At 37.3% G+C, this 20,194-nt stretch overlaps 1 protein-coding gene across 10 annotated transcripts in view; it reads left to right on the forward strand.

The window, feature by feature from the left end:
• kmt2ca (lysine (K)-specific methyltransferase 2Ca) overlaps nucleotides 1-20,194 on the forward strand; it is a 104,667-nt gene that overhangs the window by 45,053 nt on the left and 39,420 nt on the right. For 7 of the 10 annotated variants that reach the window (XR_006247962.1, XM_043226737.1, XM_043226739.1 and 4 more), the window contains exons 8-15: nucleotides 3,236-3,398; nucleotides 3,712-3,883; nucleotides 5,809-5,923; nucleotides 7,480-7,655; nucleotides 8,661-8,824; nucleotides 15,144-15,251; nucleotides 15,357-16,183; nucleotides 19,630-19,749. Coding sequence is in view for 9 of the 10 variants with exons in the window: in XM_043226737.1 (XP_043082672.1) it covers nucleotides 3,236-3,398; nucleotides 3,712-3,883; nucleotides 5,809-5,923; nucleotides 7,480-7,655; nucleotides 8,661-8,824; nucleotides 15,144-15,251; nucleotides 15,357-16,183; nucleotides 19,630-19,749 (1,845 nt within the window). In the remaining variant the exon portion in view is untranslated. The remainder of the gene's footprint in view (nucleotides 1-3,235; nucleotides 3,399-3,711; nucleotides 3,884-5,808; nucleotides 5,924-7,479; nucleotides 7,656-8,660; nucleotides 8,825-15,143; nucleotides 15,252-15,356; nucleotides 16,184-19,629; nucleotides 19,750-20,194) is intronic. The other 3 variants (XM_043226741.1, XM_043226746.1, XM_043226745.1) reach the window with 1 other exon arrangement.

Below are 20,194 nucleotides of genomic sequence, written 5' to 3' on the forward strand. Positions count from 1 at the left end.
TGGAAAGAGATTTCTAAGACGTTGTGCACACTAAAACAGAGGATGTGCTTTAAGAAAAGTAAATCAGGTCATTATGTGTTGTTGAATTTTATACAACAGAAATGTTGAGAAATACGTAGCAAATGTGCATGCACTACTTTCAGGATGAAGTTCATGTCTAGAAACCATTACAAAAGCTATAAACAGAATCGCTGAATAACTGGAGTCCACAAACTGACCGAGACACAAACCAGCCGACATTGTGCGCAGTACAGCACACTCATCCAACACTTTACTGCATCTTTCATCACTGGCCTGCTCCGTTTGGAATGCTGCCATTATGCCTCTTTGCATATAGGATTTCAAGGAGGGAATGCTGTTCTACTTTATAATAGTGTCCTTGGAGTCTTGGCTGCAATAGCGTATCAGCTGTAGCTTTTTCACCCCGTGAAGTAGATGTCTGAGGTGATGGTTTCTGTTTGATACATTATTTGAGGCATGAGATGCTCAACACCCACCTAGCCCTGAAAGTGGACAGTATAGCCATAGAGCTCTATATGGCTGTCCTTCAGAGTGATTCAGGAAAGAGCATTGTGGGTAGAGGCTGCTGTCAGCCCCAGTGGACTCACCGCCTGGGCGATAATTGCTTAAAGCTCAGTGTTAAAAGGTATTTGCAGATTGTTGCATTTGGGCTTTAGGCCAAGGTTTTTAAAGCATGAGAGAGCTAGAGAGACTGCTGACTAGAGACATTTTTAGTTAGGGCCGTTTTCTCAGGCCCTGGCGTCCTCTATTATTGAAAGTGTGAGTGCTTTTTCCATGGTGGTGATTTAAATGTCTGGCCAGTTTTCACCCAATCCTTATTTTGAATGACATTCGCCTTGATCCTGAATGCTTTACTAGATGTATCCGAAAGGTTGAAAAAATACACGCTGAAAGAGAGGGAAGTATATAACGAGCAAATGGACCTGCGAGAGGAACATCGTGTTTTGATGACCTTGCTATTCAGGGTTTATGGTTTTTTCACCACTCTTGCTACAAAAAGGCTATTATAAGAGCAATGCAATTAACAAATGGACATTTTCTGCATCTATGTACTCCATAAATGATGTTTATGTTTAACAGAGTTCAAAAGCCTGATGTTAATGTAAATAACAGATTCAGTTAAAAGATGGCATGTTTATCAAAAATTAAAAAGTGATTAATCATGCAAGAGTAAAACCAAAAATGAATTTAACTTCATGTACCAGATATGGTGAAACAAACAATTAAGCTAGTAGAATGTAGAAAATAAAAACAGCAGTTGCATTTTCATTTCTTATCCTTTTGTTTGTTTGTTGTCATTGTGTTCTTAGTGCTCTGTGGCCAGCAGTTTATGTCTCATTGGTCATTGACCTATTCTGGAATAAAAAGAAGTGTTTCTGTGCAGTTAGAATTTTCACATACCGTTTTAAGGTATTTAGATTAGACTAGTTGTTTTGTTTTAAAATCACATCAGATATGCATGAATACACCTTAAAGAAATAGTCCACACAAAAATGAATATTTTGTCATCATTTACTCACCTTCAAGTAGTTCCAAACCTGTATGAATTTCTTTGTTCCGCCGAACAGTTAGGAGCGGGGGAAAAAAAATTGATTCTCCGATGCGTCGCGATTCTCTCTTTAGCGATTCTAAATATTTTAGAATAGATTCTGAGATCTTTTTTTTTTTTTTCTCCCCCATATGGCACGTGCGCGCACACTCAAGACGCGGCATGATTCATTCATTGCACAGACTTTGCTCTGTGAGACACGTGCTTGTTGCTTGACAGTGTGTACCGCGTTTTACTTTAGATAAGACTTTCACATGTGCTCAGTGTTTGTTTGTCTTGAAGCGGCTGCGGATGTTTCAGAGCACAACAAAACATCTGATATCACGAAATAAATGAAGCCTTTTAAAGCTGTCACTGTCTTTGATCGCATCAGTAATAATCAAACGGCAATAATGGTGAGAAAAAAAAAGAAAAACCCATAACTATTGTAAACGTTGTCTGTAAACATTCGGACACTTAAAGAGAACTTATTTCAAATAATTGCTTATATAATAAAACGGTACATTTTGCACAAATTTTATTTAAAATAGCCGTAATGTGCAGTAATAGCGTTGTGGTATTGAAATGATGATAACCGTAAATAACTTAAATTGAATTGTGAAACCAAGATTCACACCTGTACTTTTAAGATGGCAGTCCGGACATTTCAACTATAAACAAAAATCATAGAAACTCCAATGTTGTTTTTAAATGTAATGTCGTAAAGATGCATTTGTACAGCAGAAGAATTAAATGGGGGAAAAATGTAGATCAAGAATCGCTTTGGAATTGGATCGTGACTCCCAAAATTGTAACCGTAATCAGATCGTGAAGTGACAGGAGATTGCCACCCCTAATGTAAGTCAATAGTGACCGAAATCAGCCTGGTTTTTGGATATATAAATATAAAATATTATTATATTTGCACTTACTATGAGGTGCCCATTTTTAATAAGAATCACTTAATCTCTGTACAGCAAATGAATGCATCAAATAAATTAAGTAAATAAACATAATCACACATTTACTATGTCTTTGTTTAACAGTTCTGTCTAATAACACATTTGACATAGCTGTTAAACAGGGCAATTAAATGGTATATAAAAAGGTACTGCAGTGTTTGCCTTGTTTACTTTTTTAGTAGTAGAAAGATAAACACTACTTTTACCACTGTCGGTCAGCAAATACACATTTATCATTTCAACCAAGGCTTATAAACATATGATTTCACTAATCGTGAAACGTTGTTGAATTGAGCTATTAGGTCTTATGCAAATTGCTCATGTGTGATGATTCTTGCATATGGATTGTTCAGTTGCCTGCTATGACATTTTCATTTTAAATTCACTATGTATTAAATTTGCAATTAGCATTATTTATCTGCATTTATGAAAATATGATTCCCATGCGTACAGACTTATTATCACAATGTTGCTTACAGTTATTTATAATCATATTTAACCACGTATTTGTTAAAATTTCTGTAATAGAGTTGAGGAATCAAATGTATTATTTTTATCGGTTGATTTGTTTTCAAATGATTTATTTATAATTTATTTTTCACTTGAGCAGTTTTGGAGTTACCAGTTAATCTAAACTCGCCATTGCTAATAGTAACGTATGGGGTATTTACTGAACTGAAAGTACACCTCTGATTATCTCAATTTCTCTTTTCTCTGTTTATAGTGCTGTGCATACTGTAAGCGCCTTGGAGCATCCATAAAGTGCTGTGAGGAGAGCTGTGGGCGATCCTTTCATTACCCCTGTGCAGCTGCTGCCGGAACCTTCCAGGACATAAAGGCATACACCCTCCTCTGCCCGGATCACATCCAACGAGCCCTTGTCAGATGTGAGTATCTCTGTTACACGGGTTTCCTTCTGATTCTTTTCTTTTTGAATGTTGAGGCTTTAAAAAAAAAAAAAAAAATATATATATATATATATATATATATATATATATATATATATATATATATATATATATATATATATATATATATATAAACAGCCATATAATGAAAAATCTTTTTTATTCTATCTCTTGAAACAAAAACAGTACGCAAACACATATGCTCACGACACATCTGTTTACATCATAAATGACTACATAAGATATACCTTTTGTAGTTTGAGACACATTATATATTAACTCTCTCTTACAGCGAAAGATGAGGTGAAATGTCTGGTGTGTGACAGTTCCGGAGACTTGCTCGATCAGCTCTTCTGCTGTACATGTGGCCAGCATTACCATGGGGCCTGTCTGGACATCACTGTCACCCCACTGAAGAGGGCCGGCTGGCAGTGCCCTGAGTGCAAAGTCTGCCTCGCATGCAAGTGAGTATCCAGCTCACCTGGACATTAATTACTAAACACAGTTAAGTAATTAAATTCAGACATCTGGAGAATTTTAAAAAAAGTTAAACAAACTCTCTTCTGAAAATTGTACGCTTTTGCTTTGCATTTCTGCTTTTTTGCTTTCCCTTCTCTATTTAACTATATTCAAATCCACAAAAATAATAGTAGCTATAATAATAATTTTTATTCATTTGTTGGTCATTGGTATACTACATGATCTCACTAGACATTTTACATTTGCCAAGGCGAGTTTAATAAAGAGTTGTTTTGCATTTGCCAACATTGTTTTGCTGTTTTAATAAAATGGCAATTTTATGTTTTGTATGTCAGCATGGATAAAACAAGGCTATCCTTAGAGAATTGTGTTTTGTGCTGTTTTTTCATGCCAGCAGCCGCACGCTAACTATGACTGCTGGGAGATCCAGCCGACTGTTGTCAGACACCTTTAATGTGTGTTCAAGCTTTACTATATGTATATTTTTCTGAGGAGACAGTAGATCATAGAACCTTGACCTCATAAGAAGCAGGCATTTTTACAGTAAAAATGCAGTGTAGTCAAAATAGATTTACATTTTATTTAGCCTAAACACAGAATTCTCCAATATAACGTGTTGCTTGGTTGATTGGTGATTCTGGATCTCAAACACAGCAGAGCTGGGAGAGGCAGAACATGCATCCATCTCGATCGCTGGGTGAAAATGACAATAATGGCAGTGGCTCAGCTATGCTGTAAATATCAGATGACATTCTCATTTAACGTTGATTTGCATTGGCTGAAAATATAGGCCTGGAAATGGGTAAATCTCTTAAACGTCACCTCACCTTCTCTCAGCTCTATAAATCTCACTGTCTCCTCTCTGATTTACCACTTAGACAGGTTTGGGCTCTGAAAAGCCAAAGTGAAAGTGTTATTGGGAGAAAGTAATGGGGTGTTTGTTTGCCTGGGTAAATGTAAAAATGAGGTTGTATTTGGCTGAGGATTGGTGGCTGCGGTTAACGGTGTCTTTTTCTGTGGCTAACACTGATGTTGTCGGCAGATTAATCGATTTGCTCTGCAATAAAAAGCGCAATTTAAATCAACTCTTTACTAAAATTCACTGATAATATTGGAAAAGAGAAAAGAGTATGCTGTGCGTGTATAAGACCTTGGAGTAATTAATTGACTGTTTTTGATGTTTATCATTGATTTTTTTTTTTTAAAGCACATTTTTAAGTCAACAAAGCTCTCAACCTAAAAACAGAAGTACCATGTGAATTTAACCAGTCATCATGGTTCATAACTTGAATGTGACCCTGATAAATTTGTTAGGATTGGACAAAATATCTTATATCCTAATGATTTTTGGCACAAAAGACAAATCAATAATTTTGGCCCATACAATGTGTTTTTAGCTATAGTTATAAATATACCCCAGCGACTCAAGATTTTTGTGGTCCAGGGTCACATATATGTTTTTATACTGGAATGAGTGTGTAGGCAATGATATAATCCTTTTCTTTTTAGGAAGCACTTAACCGTCTAAGACATTTTGTTAGCAATCATGTCATTAAGATTCATTATTAAAAAGAAGAAACAAAATAAAGGTTGATCTATAAAAGAGAGGGCTAGATTACAGCAAACAACAGGTTATTTTGTCAGTCTGTTGTACTGGCTACTGTGAAATCCCATCAGTCAATTCTCTTTCCACATAACTGTACATTAAATATTAAATATCTTCTGATTGGCTAAAATCTTTTCACTTATGCCCCGCTTGTCACTGAAACCAAACTGTCCACTAGCTACAAGCAAACTGTCAACATTATATAGGTCAGAATGTCTTGTTAGCTTGAAATTTGCAAAAGCCCCTACCACTGTTTCTGGAATCTATCTTTAATCTACTCTCTTTTTCCCATCTGGTTTGTAGGAACCCAGGGGATGACAGCAAAATGCTGGTGTGTGACATGTGTGATAAAGGCTATCATACCTACTGCCTGCAGCCTGTCATGGACACAATACCCACCAATGGCTGGAGGTGCAAGGTAAGCTTGTATTTGTGTATGGACTACAACCAGCATTGTGACAGTGATTCTAGCCTGCTGTGAGTAGAGGCACACAGTGGTTTCATTTCTGCTTTGAGCCTATAACTCACAGCACACACACCTCTTTCTTTTCGGTATGTTTATGGACTGCGAGATTGAAGAGTGCATTGGTTTTCATCTCACCAGCATACTGTATATTCCCTCTGCATTGATGCTGGAGCTTGATTTAATCACCATGATGAATTCATTACCTTCAAAACACTTTAGTTTAATTATTCCTAATGTGCATGCTGTGCTAGACTGTTTTGATGCAGTTCTCCTGTACCTTCTCTTTGAAGACTGAGTTGCATGATTGAGCTGTGGAATATATGATTATCTCGACTATACGAGACTATGTCATGTTTACTTTCCTCCATATTTTAAATTGAACCAAACCAGTTAGCTCCCGGATGAAAATACCAAAAAACGATGTTCTGCTCGAAAGTTTGTAGTCAGATTGTCAGCAGACCCCTATATATCTCCCTTAAATAGACCTCTTACGTAAAAAGAATAGAAAAGCTGAATGAAATTACACATGGATCCCTCTCATCACTTTGTGAAAGTCGCCAAGAATCCCCACCTGTCATCCAGAACTCAGCACAGGAGTCTGTCCATCATCAGAGGCTTGACAGGGCCTGGAATTCCTGCTAAGGGTCTGTGGGTGGTTATTAGAGCCGATACTTGCCCCTCTCAGCATGTTGCAATTCTGCACTTGATGAGCTTTAAGTGCCTTTTATGTATGTATGTTTTTTAATTGACATGGGATTTTCTGATGCTTCGCTCCAATCGAGAGCTGTTGCAGACTGATGAACATGATTTTGAGGATTTATAAAGCCGTAATTATACTGTAGCTCAATCTAAATTGATTTAAGAGAGGCCGTGAAGTTTATAGTTCGCAATTGTTGAGGTTCAAGTATCATTGTCAGATGTGAATTGTTGTCAGATGAGTTTTGTGTGTGTGTGTGTGTGTGTGTGTGTTTTATTTGTAGCATTTATAATACTTGAAGCAGTTGGTCTCCTCAGCAAAGCAACAATACTGGCTTATATGAACGAATAATGCAGAATTAGAGTACACCACTGTACTGTTGGCATGACTGCTTGACTTTATTTGCAATTTATTTAAATATGGATACAGTGTCATATCAATATTAATGTAATGTGCACTAATGAATTCTATACTTAAAGGGATAGTTCACCCAATTTTTTTTAATTCTGTCATTAATTAATCACCCTCATGTCATTCTAAACAATTATTAACATAACTATCAGCGTCCAGAAATGTAGCAAGGAGGTCATTAAAATAATTCATGTGACATCAGGGGTTCAACTGTACTTTTACAAAGCTAGTTCTTACTGTTTAAAACAACACGAAGCTGAGCAAATGAATGACTGAATTTTTGGGTGAATCTCTTTAATAAAAATGAAAGTAAATGGTATTTTATTTCATGTTGACTTTAAATAGTTTTGCGGTCATCATTTTGTATAGGTTGCAGTGAATTGTGTGTTGTGTTTTGTAGAACTGCCGGACGTGTGCTCAATGTGGCATGAGGCCTAACGGCCAGTGGTCATCTAATGGTGTAATGTGTGAAGGATGTCAACAGCAGCATGATTCAGCACTGGTCTGCCTCATCTGTGGGCAGAATCAGGATTCTGGCGGCCCTCTGGACAAACACTCATGCTGCACTTGTAAGAGGTAGGAAATGACCCCTTCAGCTGTGAAAATATCACACATTCACAATTGACCTCTTGCTTTAATGAAACGGTTTCTTCATAATAACAATAGCTCACAGACTTCCATTAAAATGTTGTTTTATTAAGGTAATTTATTGTCATCCTTCAGCAATTGAGTGTTTGGTTTTTGAATGTTGGTTAAATTTAATTGGTTTCTTTGTGTTTGACACAAACTGAGTTAAACCTTGTTGCAAGGGAAAGTAGTTGAAATTGTTTTGATGCATCCTCAGTGGTGTTGCACATATAAAGTGTTTTTTTTTCTAAATACTCCCCTCTTTCAAATCTCCAACCAGAAACGCAAATTGTGGTACAAAAAAATGTTAGACTTTGTCCAGACTCCAAAATCAAAGGCCATCTTTGAAACACCTATCAGTCATCAAGTGTTGCTCCTATCTCTTTGAACGAGGAATTTTCCAGAATTGTTTGCAAAACTTTACGATTAAATTTCATGTTTAAAATCCCAAATAAAATCTCATAATAACTGTATAATAAATGTTGATTATTTTTCTCAAATTGTGTTAAAGCATATTTCTTGGGCTAGACCAGCCAGTGCACATGCGCAGTCCTAAACGCACATCTCAGAGCGTTGACTATTTCTATAGCAACCTGGACTTCTAACGGCAGCTGCAGTTGTGCTACCAATTAGCGATTGGCTCTTTTGCTCAGAAGGCAGGGCTTTGTGTGATAGAGCGGCCATATTGAGCTTTGTGTTTTTCCCCATTCAAAATAATACGAGTGACACATCTTGGGTATTCTATAGTCTTCGCCAGAGTCTAGGTTAGAACCGCAAAGCTAGTTTTGCGAACAATATCTGTGCTTAAATAAAGATTTTTTTTTTTATCATGCGCTATGCATTTCTACTTTATTTCCAGAACATTTCATTTGTATATGGAAATTCCTCTTTTTACAGGTTAACTATTAGGTTTAGGCAAAAGTGATTGATGATTGTTGTTTGTTTCTCTATCAGATGGGTTCATGTGGACTGTGAGAGGCGGGAGGGTGCTGACCCTGACACCCAGGTGCAAGATGGGTACACCTGCAGAGTGTGTAAGCAGGTAGAGGAGGAGAGCAGGCACAATCAGCCTGTCAGCAGCCAGGAGGCTTTGTTCACTGACCCAGAGCCAGCCGAGGGTGAGTTTACGTCTTACAGCACTTGATACTCTTCTGGTTGGGTTGTTATCCATACAGTCAGTAGTGTTGTAGAGTTCTGGATGCGGACATACCGCTCACCACAAAGACTCTGTTTACACCTGCATTTGTGTCCAGTCATCCAATCAGAGGTGGTCAGCTGAGACCAATTGTAGTTTACACCTGGCATTACCCTGCATATCAAAAATTTAAGAGTAGATCGTAATTAGTACTAAGTTTTATCTCAAGGAAATTAAAATATTTACACAATATACATTATGGGGTTATGTTTATTTTTCTTGATATTATTTATCTGATCAAATTTGCAGCTTTATATAGTGCTTGATCAAAACAATCAGCATAAATTTAATGCACAAACACACCTTGGTAAATTAAATTTTTTTATTGTGTTCTCCTAATTTGTGTGTTTAGCATAGCATTCAGAAATTTCTTTCTTTAAGGAATCTAGAGATTATTTTATTATTTTTTTATTACTATTATCATATAATTACATTTTAATATTTGAATAATAAAGTTATAATTTTTAATAAACATTTTAAATATAAAAAAGTTCTTCCATGAAAGAAGTATATTTAAGAGGTCAAATGTTTAAAAATCAACTCTCGTAAGGAGTTTTTAGGCTAGTTTATTTTGCTGTTTATTCTATCGACTGGTGTTCTGTGTGTGCCACTTGTAAGGTCCTGTAGATTGGTTCTTGTGATGTTAAGCACTCTTCATTGCTGATACAGAGACTGTTGCATTGAGTGTGACAAAGATGTGAGGTATGAGCCTCTCTGCTGTCACTGATTGTAATTACAGTGTGTTTGTCAGTTCAGCCAGAGACCTGTGCGTGTGAGCAGGTCGAGAAACACCGCTGCACATCTTAATGCATCTTTTAAAACTTGCCTTAAATGAGCGTTTTTTTTGTCATGTACACATTCTCCCTCTCTAGTACAGTTAAAGTCATGAAATAAAAATGACCCTGTTTACATTTTTGTTTCTCTTTGTAATCTTGACTATCCACCAATCCCTCTCATTTTCTCATATCAATTTTTCATTCTGTTTCACCTGACAATATGTCAGGTTATAAATAAGTCGTTTTGCAGATGCCATTTCATGTGGACTTTTTGGCCAGTTTTTGAGTCCTCCAATGAGAATGGAGTAAGACATTTTTTTTCTTTTTGTTGCATACTACAAAGCTCTCTAAAACTGCAACCAAAGACAGAAACTAATCACGTCCCAGCTAAAAGCAAATCTTATTTTCTTTGGGCCCTTTATTAGGAATTGTAATAAGAATGGACTCTTCCTGTAGCCTGATGGCTACGAGATGAATTTCCCATGTGCCTCTGCAGTGGTTACAACTGCACCTTATTACCAGTGATTTTTTTTTTTTCCTTCCTGTGGGCCTGTGGTGGGGAGTTGATATATGTTGGCATGTGGTTGGCAGAAAAGGATACAATCAGACCCGGCTGTAAGGGCTCTTTGTAAAGGCATTCATGCCAGCAGCAATGCACTGGGCCACTGCCAGCAGCTAGAGGAAGCAATCATCCCATTGTTGGGCCCCCAAGAGAGATGGCTCTAATCAAGACAGAGACGCCCACCTGTTAACCAACCCTACCACACCCCCGCTTCCTGATAAACACACACTGAGTGTACACATGCACACGTACGTACTAGGTTTTGTCACGACACCAGAATTTTCATAGCTTTCCATTTCTTCACGAGTTCTCAGTATCAATTATTACCACAGCACAGACTTGAACTAAGTAATTTGAAAAGAACTGTTAAATTTATATATTTTTAAAAAAAGATTAAATACATTGTTGTTGAGGTTTTTTTTTTAATTTTTAGTACCAAGTGATTCTCAGTGAAATAAACATTGGTGTAATAATAATAAAGAGATAATTATGCAACACTAAAATAAAAAAGCAAAAACAAAGTGAATGATAAAGGCCGAGCAAGAAATGCAGTCGCTCACTAGCTTTAATCACTCTATAAACAAGCTATTTATTTCTACTTTTCCTGGATATTATAATTATTTTACTCCACATAATAGGTTTTTTGAACATGTTCACACCACTGGGCTTTACATATCGGTGAATTGAGTTAAGGTAGATTGTGGGGCATTTCTGTCATGGACAGATGCATTTGGAAATACACAAGTTGAAACGCTAACAAATTCAAGAACACTGAGATGAGAGACCGTTCTGGATTCATCTTTTGTTTGTTCGTTGAAGTTTTATACACAAGCAGAGGATCTAGGGAAGTGACCAAAATGTGCAGATTGTATGGGTTTGCCAGCTTTCTTCACAGTGCAATAAAAAAGGGGATTAAACATCTTTCCATACTGAAATTCTGTTGCACTGGTGAAATGCAGATAGTTGTGTCAGATGCTTTAACAGCTGTTTATTCAAAGTTTATCACACCAATTTTTTATTATTTAATTTTTTTTTTGTTTGAACAAGACATATATCAGATGTTGATGATTTGCCATGTTACTTAAATGTGAGTTTGGCAAAGTTTTTTTGTTTGTTTCGTTTTGTTTTTTGCACATAAGCAAGAAAATATTTAGTCTTAAATTGCTTACTGCTTAATATTAATATAGCATGTTGTTAGCAAAACCAAAAGTGGAGAAACACACCAGAACCATGAGCAATTGGATCATTCGTAACAATTTAAAATGCATGAATGTGGCCATTGGACTTCTGACAGACAGTGACATCACTGTACTTCCCAGAAACAGTTTATGATGCTTCATTTACTTGAAGTAAACATTGATCCATCAACTAATTGGGTACTTTTGTGGATGACTAGTTGACTAGTAAAAAGGAGTTATCTTGTTGGCTCTAGTGTTGTTTAGAAATTGAAGTAACAGTACTTTTGACATCTTTAGTACCTTATTGGTAGGTAATTATAGAACCTCTTTAGTCTAATGACAAAATGTTAGAGGGAGTATTTTCCCAACGGTGCAGTAATTTGACTCCACAACCAATCTAAAGTCTTTTTGTTGCCATGGATGCGTGATGCCATCAGTGATTCATCCTGACACGGCTGAAAAGAACCACAGTCACGCTTACTCACATGACCCAGTGCACAAACAACACAATCACCTGAGCACAGATGGCTGATTGTAGCTGCTGCGTAGCTGCTTTGAGATCTGCTTCTTTCATGATGTTATGAAGTGTTAATCTGTTAGGCTGGAGGCTAGAGCCCGTCTGATGTCATACCCACATTGGGAATGGTAAATCCTTTAAGTTCATCTGATTTGCTCTCAGACAGCGTGCAATGCTACCAGGTGACACTGTCAGGTGAGTATTGATGAGTGAAGTCAGAGAGAGGGCTTATGGGAGTTTGCAGAGCCAGAGGCGTACCCGATCAGCAATAATAGGTGTTTGAAACCCAGCATCAGTGTGCAGAATCAGCCAGACAGCAGACTTGCTATGCTCTCTGGAGTACGAATATGTTGGTATCCTGTTTTAATCTCCTCTTCTTTGTCTATCCAGTCGGACTGTAGTCATTGCGCATCAATGCCTTGTGACCTCAGCAGCCTTTCCTCTTGTTTGAACTCTGCATGTCCACTGAGGTACCCCGAGGCTTGTTTACATGCTGTCTCTACTGGGCAGCTCAACTAGTCTTGAACCTCTGTCTTTCCCCAGTGGCGAAATGCACTTTTTTTTGAGGATCACACTATATATAACTTTTTAAACATTTCTGATTTTGTATGTTTTAATGGGCCTCAATTAGCGGTGAAACTCACACTTGAAGAAATCTAAAACAAATTTCTAAATATGTGAATCCTTGGCCATTATCCAGGCCTTCATCAGACATATGCCCAAGCCGTAAAGGAATAATTCATGCAAAAATTATAATTATTTTAATTACTTTGAAGCTCCATAAATTGGATTATTTAATCGCATGTACTGTGTCGTAAAACTAACCTATAGGCCTTTGGGGGGTTATCACATGTCCTTTGAAGCAGATTGATAGGTTATTGTAACAATCATTTTTTTATATTTTTGTAATAAAAATGATGACCTAAATAACATGAACTGTGTTCGTCTGAAAGAAGAAAGTCATATACACCTAGGGCGGCTTGTGGGGAAGTAAAATATGCTGTATTTAAAATTTTTGGGTGAACTGTTCCTTTAATCAGACTTTTTAACCAATAAAGTTCTTGAAGAGTGAGTGTTGCACCTTTTTTAATTGGAATATATTTTTGATTTTTGGTTGCACCTTCTCTTTTGTTGGTAGAGCGCCTCTTTACAGTATATATAAAAAAAGAAATATTAATACCATGTTTTTACAATGCATATTATATTGTAAATATAATCCATCGCCTGCTACTATCTTGGTTGACAATCTAAGTAGTGCACCTTAATGCTGGTTGCCACCTCCCAAAAAAACAACAACAACAACTGTAGACTATAAACTGTAAACAACTACTCTATACAAAATCATGCCAGAGATGATATGACAGATGAAAGTGAAATCCTCCACTTGCACCACAGAAATGTTAGCTTGCCAATGTGGGAGTTTTCTGAGGTCTGTAAAAAAATACAATTCTAAAAAAAATTTAAGTCAATTTAATTAAAAAAAATTGTAATCAAACTGATAATTTTAACAATACAGTTTGTCATAGAAGACATGGTGATTTACATGTGCATCTATGTAGGTATGTGTAGATGCAAGTATTTATTGTAGCGTTCATTGTAGCACAGCAGTCTGGGGGAGGGGAAGATATTCTGTAGACCGTGACTTGTCCGCCTGGGTTAAAAATAGCTAGGAGCTCTAAACCATTGAGGCTTTCATCTTCCCTGTGCTGCTAGTGGATTGTAAGTGTAGAGACATTATCAGGACACCGCAACCAACCTAACTTCAGCTCTCTGAATGATGGCTGTTCATGAGTCTTTGATGGTTCTATAGTTTCTTAGACCCCAGGTTAGATTCAGGTTAGATTAATGATGTTTTATTGGCATGATATATGGAGTTTACATTGCCAATGTATTAAAGGTGGTCATACAAAATAGGATTTCCTTGCTCTTTAAAATAAAATTGATATGCTGTGCAATACAATTTTATATCATTCACTTTAATCTCTTCCCCAAGCAATTAACTGAAGCTAAGTTATCAAAAGGATTTATTACAAATTGTCAATGCCATTAGCATTTACACATCAACACCTATTTTTAAATGTTTTCTGACTGGCTAAAGTAAAGCATCCCATGTTCATATATAATATATATTATATTATATTATATTTGATCATGTGATGCTTTACTTTGTGCATGTGGGTTCTCATTTATCCTACAGCCTATCAATTTTGGTTTGTTGTTGCAGAAATTCTTTTTTCTAAATTTGAAATTCTGCGTATGTATGGCATTTGAAAATTGTTTGTTTTTGTTCTAGCAGTTGTTTTGAAGTCTTGCCTATGAGTGATTAAAAAAAAGTGCAGAGGCTTGTGTTTGTTTGAGACCATCTCAGCAGTGTCTAACAAGAGCAGGGCTCGTAAATATGTTGTCATGGTGATGCCAGGCACAATGGGCTGCAGTGGCAGCTGAAGTATTCCTGTTCCCTGTTCAGAGTGAGGGAAGCATAAATGTATGGTGGAGGAGGAGGCAAATAGAACACTGTTGAATTCGATATATATACTGTGGATATAGAAAAAATCTGATTAATGATAGTATAATTTTTTTAGTTGCTGTTCATTTTTTTGATCAGTCATGCTATGTTGATTGGGACCAATTTAGTATTGCAAAATAGTTATGATAAAGCAAAGCAGTTCAAATCTCACGTGTGAGTGATCAGTTTGAATATAGCTCTATTATTAAAGCTATTAAAACTGAAAATCTCTCAAGATCTCTCAAGGTTTTTTTTTTTTTTTAATAGTTATAGAAACCTCAGGATATGAATGGTATCTAAATTGTTGCTGGTTTGATTGTGCCTTTTGAGTAATGCACTTCCCAGGTTGCTCCAGGGTCGTTGAACATGTAATAAGTTAGCGGTGCCATTCTGTGGCATAAGTCACGTAAAAGTCTCAGAAAAGTATTGTAACCATATTTGTGTGAAAAGACCTGCTGTTACATTATTTCGAGCAGTTTACTAACTGTTGGTCCAGTGTTCTGTGTGTCAGATTCTTTGGAGCATGTTGCGATGCAGTTTGAGCAAAGATAATTGGAGTTCTGACAACCAAACACAAGCACTTTATTTTAATTCAGAAAAACAGTGAATCAGTGACAATAGGTTCCATGATGAAGACAATTTTCAGCAAAAATTTAATGTGAATCTACACATTTTTTTTTTTTCTCAACCCTTTCTCCTCCAGATGTCTTCATGGCTGTTGAGGAAGTAAATGAAGCTGAGGAGGAAGTGGCGTTAAAGCCAGAGGCCAGAACTAGTCCACTTCCTACTGTGCCAGAAAAGTTCCTGTCATGTAAGTTTTTTATTTTTATTTTAGTCAGATCATATCTACACAGCAAAGTGTTTTTAGCCACACACTACAGTGTTTGTTTTTTTTTTTTTTGTTTTTTTTGTGCAGCTGCTGAACCTGCCCAGGAGATCCAGGTTACTGTCACTCTGACAGAGGGTTCCGAGCCTCCTCCTTGCACCTCCACTTTAGTGGGTGTACCCTCCCTCTCCTTTCAGGCCACGTCCACTACTGAAGACCATAACCCGGAGCACAGTCTTATTGGTGCTTTGGAAATGGGGAAGGAAACTGAGGATAAGCTGCCTGATAATACAGAGGATGAACCTGAAGCAGATGTTTCAAAAGCTCTTCCTGCTTTGCCAACCAAAGAAACTTCCCCCAAACACTCTCAAGCACAAGAGGAAGAACCCATGGATGTCTGTCCCTCAGACGCCTCCAGTAAGAAGGATAAAAGTATGGCAGATGTCCCTGAAACCCAGAGTGTTGTTGAGGAAATTGAACATGGACAGAAGGAAGACAAACAAGAGCACGAAGAGGAGAAGGGAGAAGATCCTGAGGTCTCTTGTGTTTTACCTGAGCCTGATAGTGTCCCACAGGTTGCAGAATGCAGTCCTACTGTGGAAATGGACACTACACCTGTCAGTGACCACAGTTTCTCCAGTTTCAGCTCTCCCATTGAGGATAAGAGCCTCGTCTTGAAGCATTCCCCGGGACTGTCCTCTGAGGGCTCAACCAAGTTGACCCAGTCCCCATTTTCCACTGAAGCCTCACCAAGAGAGATGTCTCAAAGCCAGACACCAACCCATGGCTTGAATCTTTCTGGATACAGCCCCAGTGTTTCTAACACCACCTTCTTCCCTCTTACACCCAAGATAGGTATGGGAAAGCCAGCCATCTCGAAGAGGAAGTTCTCTCCAGGAAGGCCTAGGGTAAAGCAGGTAAAACTCCTGGTTTTTGGCCTTTCTTTCTTGCTTCTTGGCTCCTTTTTTTTTTTTTTTCTCTGTCTCTTTAGGACACTGATTCTGTCTATGATCCACAGTTTTCAGCCACACAGTAATTACTCCTTTGCTCTCCATGTTCCTTCGTCACATTGATTAGTGCCAGAGCGTAGCGTGTATTAATTAACATGGAAAGGCTCTTACTGTGCTCTCGCTGGCTCAGTCTCTGCTTCACTCACTCATTCTTTTTCCCGCTCTCTCTCTTGCCTCCCTATTCCCCCACTGCCCTTCTCAAATACATCACTCACAGTATCCTGGGAGAGAGGGGGCTGGGAGTTGGCTCTAGAGCCAGGGGTTTATGCTAGTGGAACATAAAGGAGTCTTTTTGGAGGTGTGTAATTCGGATAACTGCTCACTGAGCTGGAAAGCACAGCACAAACCAATTTCCCCTTTGAGCTCTGGAGCAGGGAGGATGCTGAGAACTCCTTTTTAGGGCCTTCTAACTTGTCATAAATCTAAATTAATCCTGGCATCGCAGTGTCTTTGTGCCCAGTAGAGTAAACTTCAAAGTACAATTAATCTAAGCATTCTTCGAAACAAAGATTAGTGTGTGTTAGTTCCCGCTGATGCAAACCTTGGCATTTCACTTTGGGAATGCTTTCAGTATCAGTGATCTGATTGGCACATCATACCACAGTTCCCATTGGGGCTTAGTCCATATTTCATCTATGTGAGTACGCAAATCAGATGTGAATGCTAGCGATGCCAAGCATAAGAGTAAGTTCACCCAGGACTAAGTAATCTGTTATCAGTTACTTACTTTATCCGAACCCTTAAGACACAAATAAAATATTTTTAATGAAAAATTTATTTTAAAGGAAGAAAGATTTCTGTCTCTTCATTTGAAAATCAGCTATGACTATGATGTTTCAAAGTGTTCATAAAGACAGAATTTCAGTGTTTTACTATCTCTTTATATGATGAGCAGATACTGTTTAGACCGTTTGGACCATGTTAAATATGCTAAAAGATCATTTGTGCTTACTTGGCAGTTGAGAACCAATGATATTTTTTTTTCTCGCAGCTTTATTTGTTGTGGCTGAAGCTAGCATGTTTGTGTCTCCGCAAAAACCAACAAGGTTTATTTCTTGCGTGTCTTGCAGGTTTGAGGTTTTCACCGTTTGAACTCTATGTATATGTAAAGCCTAAATGAAATCTCTTCTGCGAAAAATGTGAATTAAATAACTTGATTCATATTGATATTAAAAATACCTTACTTTGTATTGTTTGTATCTGAAAGGCAATCGAAAGTAGTGATGTGGGTTTTTTTTATGTGCTGTAAGCATTTACAGCTGTTCCAGTGAACTCGGTATCAGCAAAACCTGACAAAATCTTTCACAGTGAAAGAACGTTACTGATCGACTAAAACCTGATTCTCTTTTTGTTCTTTATACGGTATAGGTTCGTAACAAAGTCTAATATAGTATGTCAGAACATCTGATTCAGTGATATCTGTCAGGTATTAGGGATATTTTTTTTTGTTTTTCAAATAGCTGGCTATAAACCTATTTAACAAAACATGCTTAGCAGTTGCATTTGGATATACTTCATTTTTGTAAAATCAAATGAATATGAAGAGTGTATGTGTGTCTATATATGCTAGTTTCTATGGCTCTGGTCGCTTTTCTCTCTGGAGTATGCGCCATCTGGGCACAGTGTAATTTGAAGGGTGGGCAGCTGTCATTGGCTCCAACTGAGATTTCCGGTTTGGTGTGTAAAAATGCCTTCATGAGTATGTGCACGCCCCTGTGTTATTCTGTGTGTGCGTATGAGAGAGCAAGATTTCGTTTTGTTGTGCAAATGAGCTTCTAGCGTTTCATCGTTTTCTTGAAGTAACTCCCGCTGATTCTCTTCAGAGACGATCAGGCATGCCTTACGCTCTGAATTTTGTAGAACTTTCCAAGTCCTATAGGTATTATCTTGAGTTTTCATTCGGAAATATGTATCTCTTGGCTGAAAAAGATTTCATATTACCACATATGTCTTAGTAAAGTGTCTCTTGGGCACCTACCATATAAGCTTAAAGTGTTCCAGCTCTCCATTTATTTTACATTTGTACTTGTTTATTTTGTAATGTTTATTTTGAAAAGACTCACTGATGGAAATTAAGTATGAAGACATGCTTCTTCCTTAGCACACTCTTACTGAGCTAACATTGCATGGCTGTCAATAAGCAATTAATGAATCACCAATACCAACTCCATTTTTCTTATTGTCATTACTACTATTTTTTGTTTTTTGTTTTTTTTGTTTTTTCACGGGCATGTTGGCATGATATTTGTTTCTCAGTTGCCTCCCTCCACTCCATACTTTAATGAGAGTTTTTCTTTCTTTCTTTCTTTCTTTCTTTCTTTCTTTCTTTCTTTCTTTCTTTCTTTTTCTTTCTTTTTCTTTATTATATGTATTCTTTGTTATAACAGTGTTTAGGTCTTGTGCCTAAAGAATTTAAGCACTTTTGTTTTATTGGGAAGCAATGTTCTGAGTTCAATGCAAGTTATGATCTATCTACATTAAAAAAAAAAAATGCAGAAAATAATGTAAAGATTTTGAAATGATGGAAAAGAGTGCCGACATTGGCCAGGATTTTAAGGCTATTTTTAAAATCTTTGCAATATTATGAAACAATATTATTTTGCCATGTAATCAATAGCATATGACACTGTTGTCCACAGATACTAAGTTGTATTGGATCTCAGACATGCATTTAAAGTAGTGGTTTGGGACAAAACGATACATGACAGAGAAAAAAGGCAACAACCCGTGGCTGGTATTTATTATTTATAATTTAGAAATAATTTTAATTTTGTAAAACAAAAAAGGCCTTGCGGTGATTGTGTTATGCATTGTAATTACACTGACTAACCCTCATTAGCTCGTTAAACAAGCTAAATGCTCCCCATGACGCATTGTGCTTTATGAAATTCTCTATTTACCTCAAAGAGCTGCTTGTTGTCATGCTGACACGATCACGCTTGTTTAGTACAAACAAATAAACAAGGTTGTTTCCATGGAGGCATAATGACACTTTATATGTGGATCCTCATGTTTTGTTTTTTTGGGGGGGGGTTTTGTCTGTTTGTAAGGGAATTTAGCAGACATTCCTTCAAATTGGAACTCGCTCAAAGCAAATACTCATAATTGCTTTTCTTAAAACGGATATTTTATTCTGTATAATTCTGTCATGTTTCAGGAGTTTGTCCCAAATGTAATATCTCACTGTATTGGCTTGATATGATGCATTTGTGTAGAAATATTGCATTCATCTGACATGCTGTGTTGTTCTTGCTGGATTCACATTTATGTTGCTGCATTTTGTCACCCCTCATCTTCCCCTCATCACCAATACCCCTCCCCCTTTCCGTCTCTTCTTCGCCGCTTTACCTCAGGGTGCATGGAGTAACCGTAGCGCAATGAGTTCGCCCTCTTGGTCTCCAGAGCGCTCGGACGCCTGGGACAGCCCTAAGACCAGGCCGATGCACGGGCTGCCCATCTGGACCATGAGATTGGTAAATGAGGGGAGGGTGTTGAAGGGTTTTTAAGGTGGGTGTGTGTCGTAAAGCAGCACCTGGTTTAGTCTAGAAAGAAAATTCAAAAATGGTAAAGGAATTATGGGTGAAAAACACAAGTGAGTATGACTCTGTGGTGGTTGTTGCTCAAAAAACGTATGTTTGTTACTAATGTAGAATTCAGGCCTTCATAATATGTGACTATAAAGATCATGAGGGTAAAACGTGTCATGCTTCTGACATTATGAATTTTAATTTTTTACTATTTTAACCTGACATACTGTCTCAAAAACATAATGACTGTGGCATAATGAGATGCAACACCCTAGCACAAAGGCTTTTATTTGATCCATATTATATGATTAAAAAAAGGTTACTGGTATTTGGAATCAGGGATGCATTGAACGAGGACTGTAATAATGTACGCAGTTGACTATAAATGTTC

Source organism: Puntigrus tetrazona, chromosome 24 (assembly GCF_018831695.1).
Source record: "Puntigrus tetrazona isolate hp1 chromosome 24, ASM1883169v1, whole genome shotgun sequence".
NCBI classification, from domain to species: domain Eukaryota; kingdom Metazoa; phylum Chordata; class Actinopteri; order Cypriniformes; family Cyprinidae; genus Puntigrus; species Puntigrus tetrazona.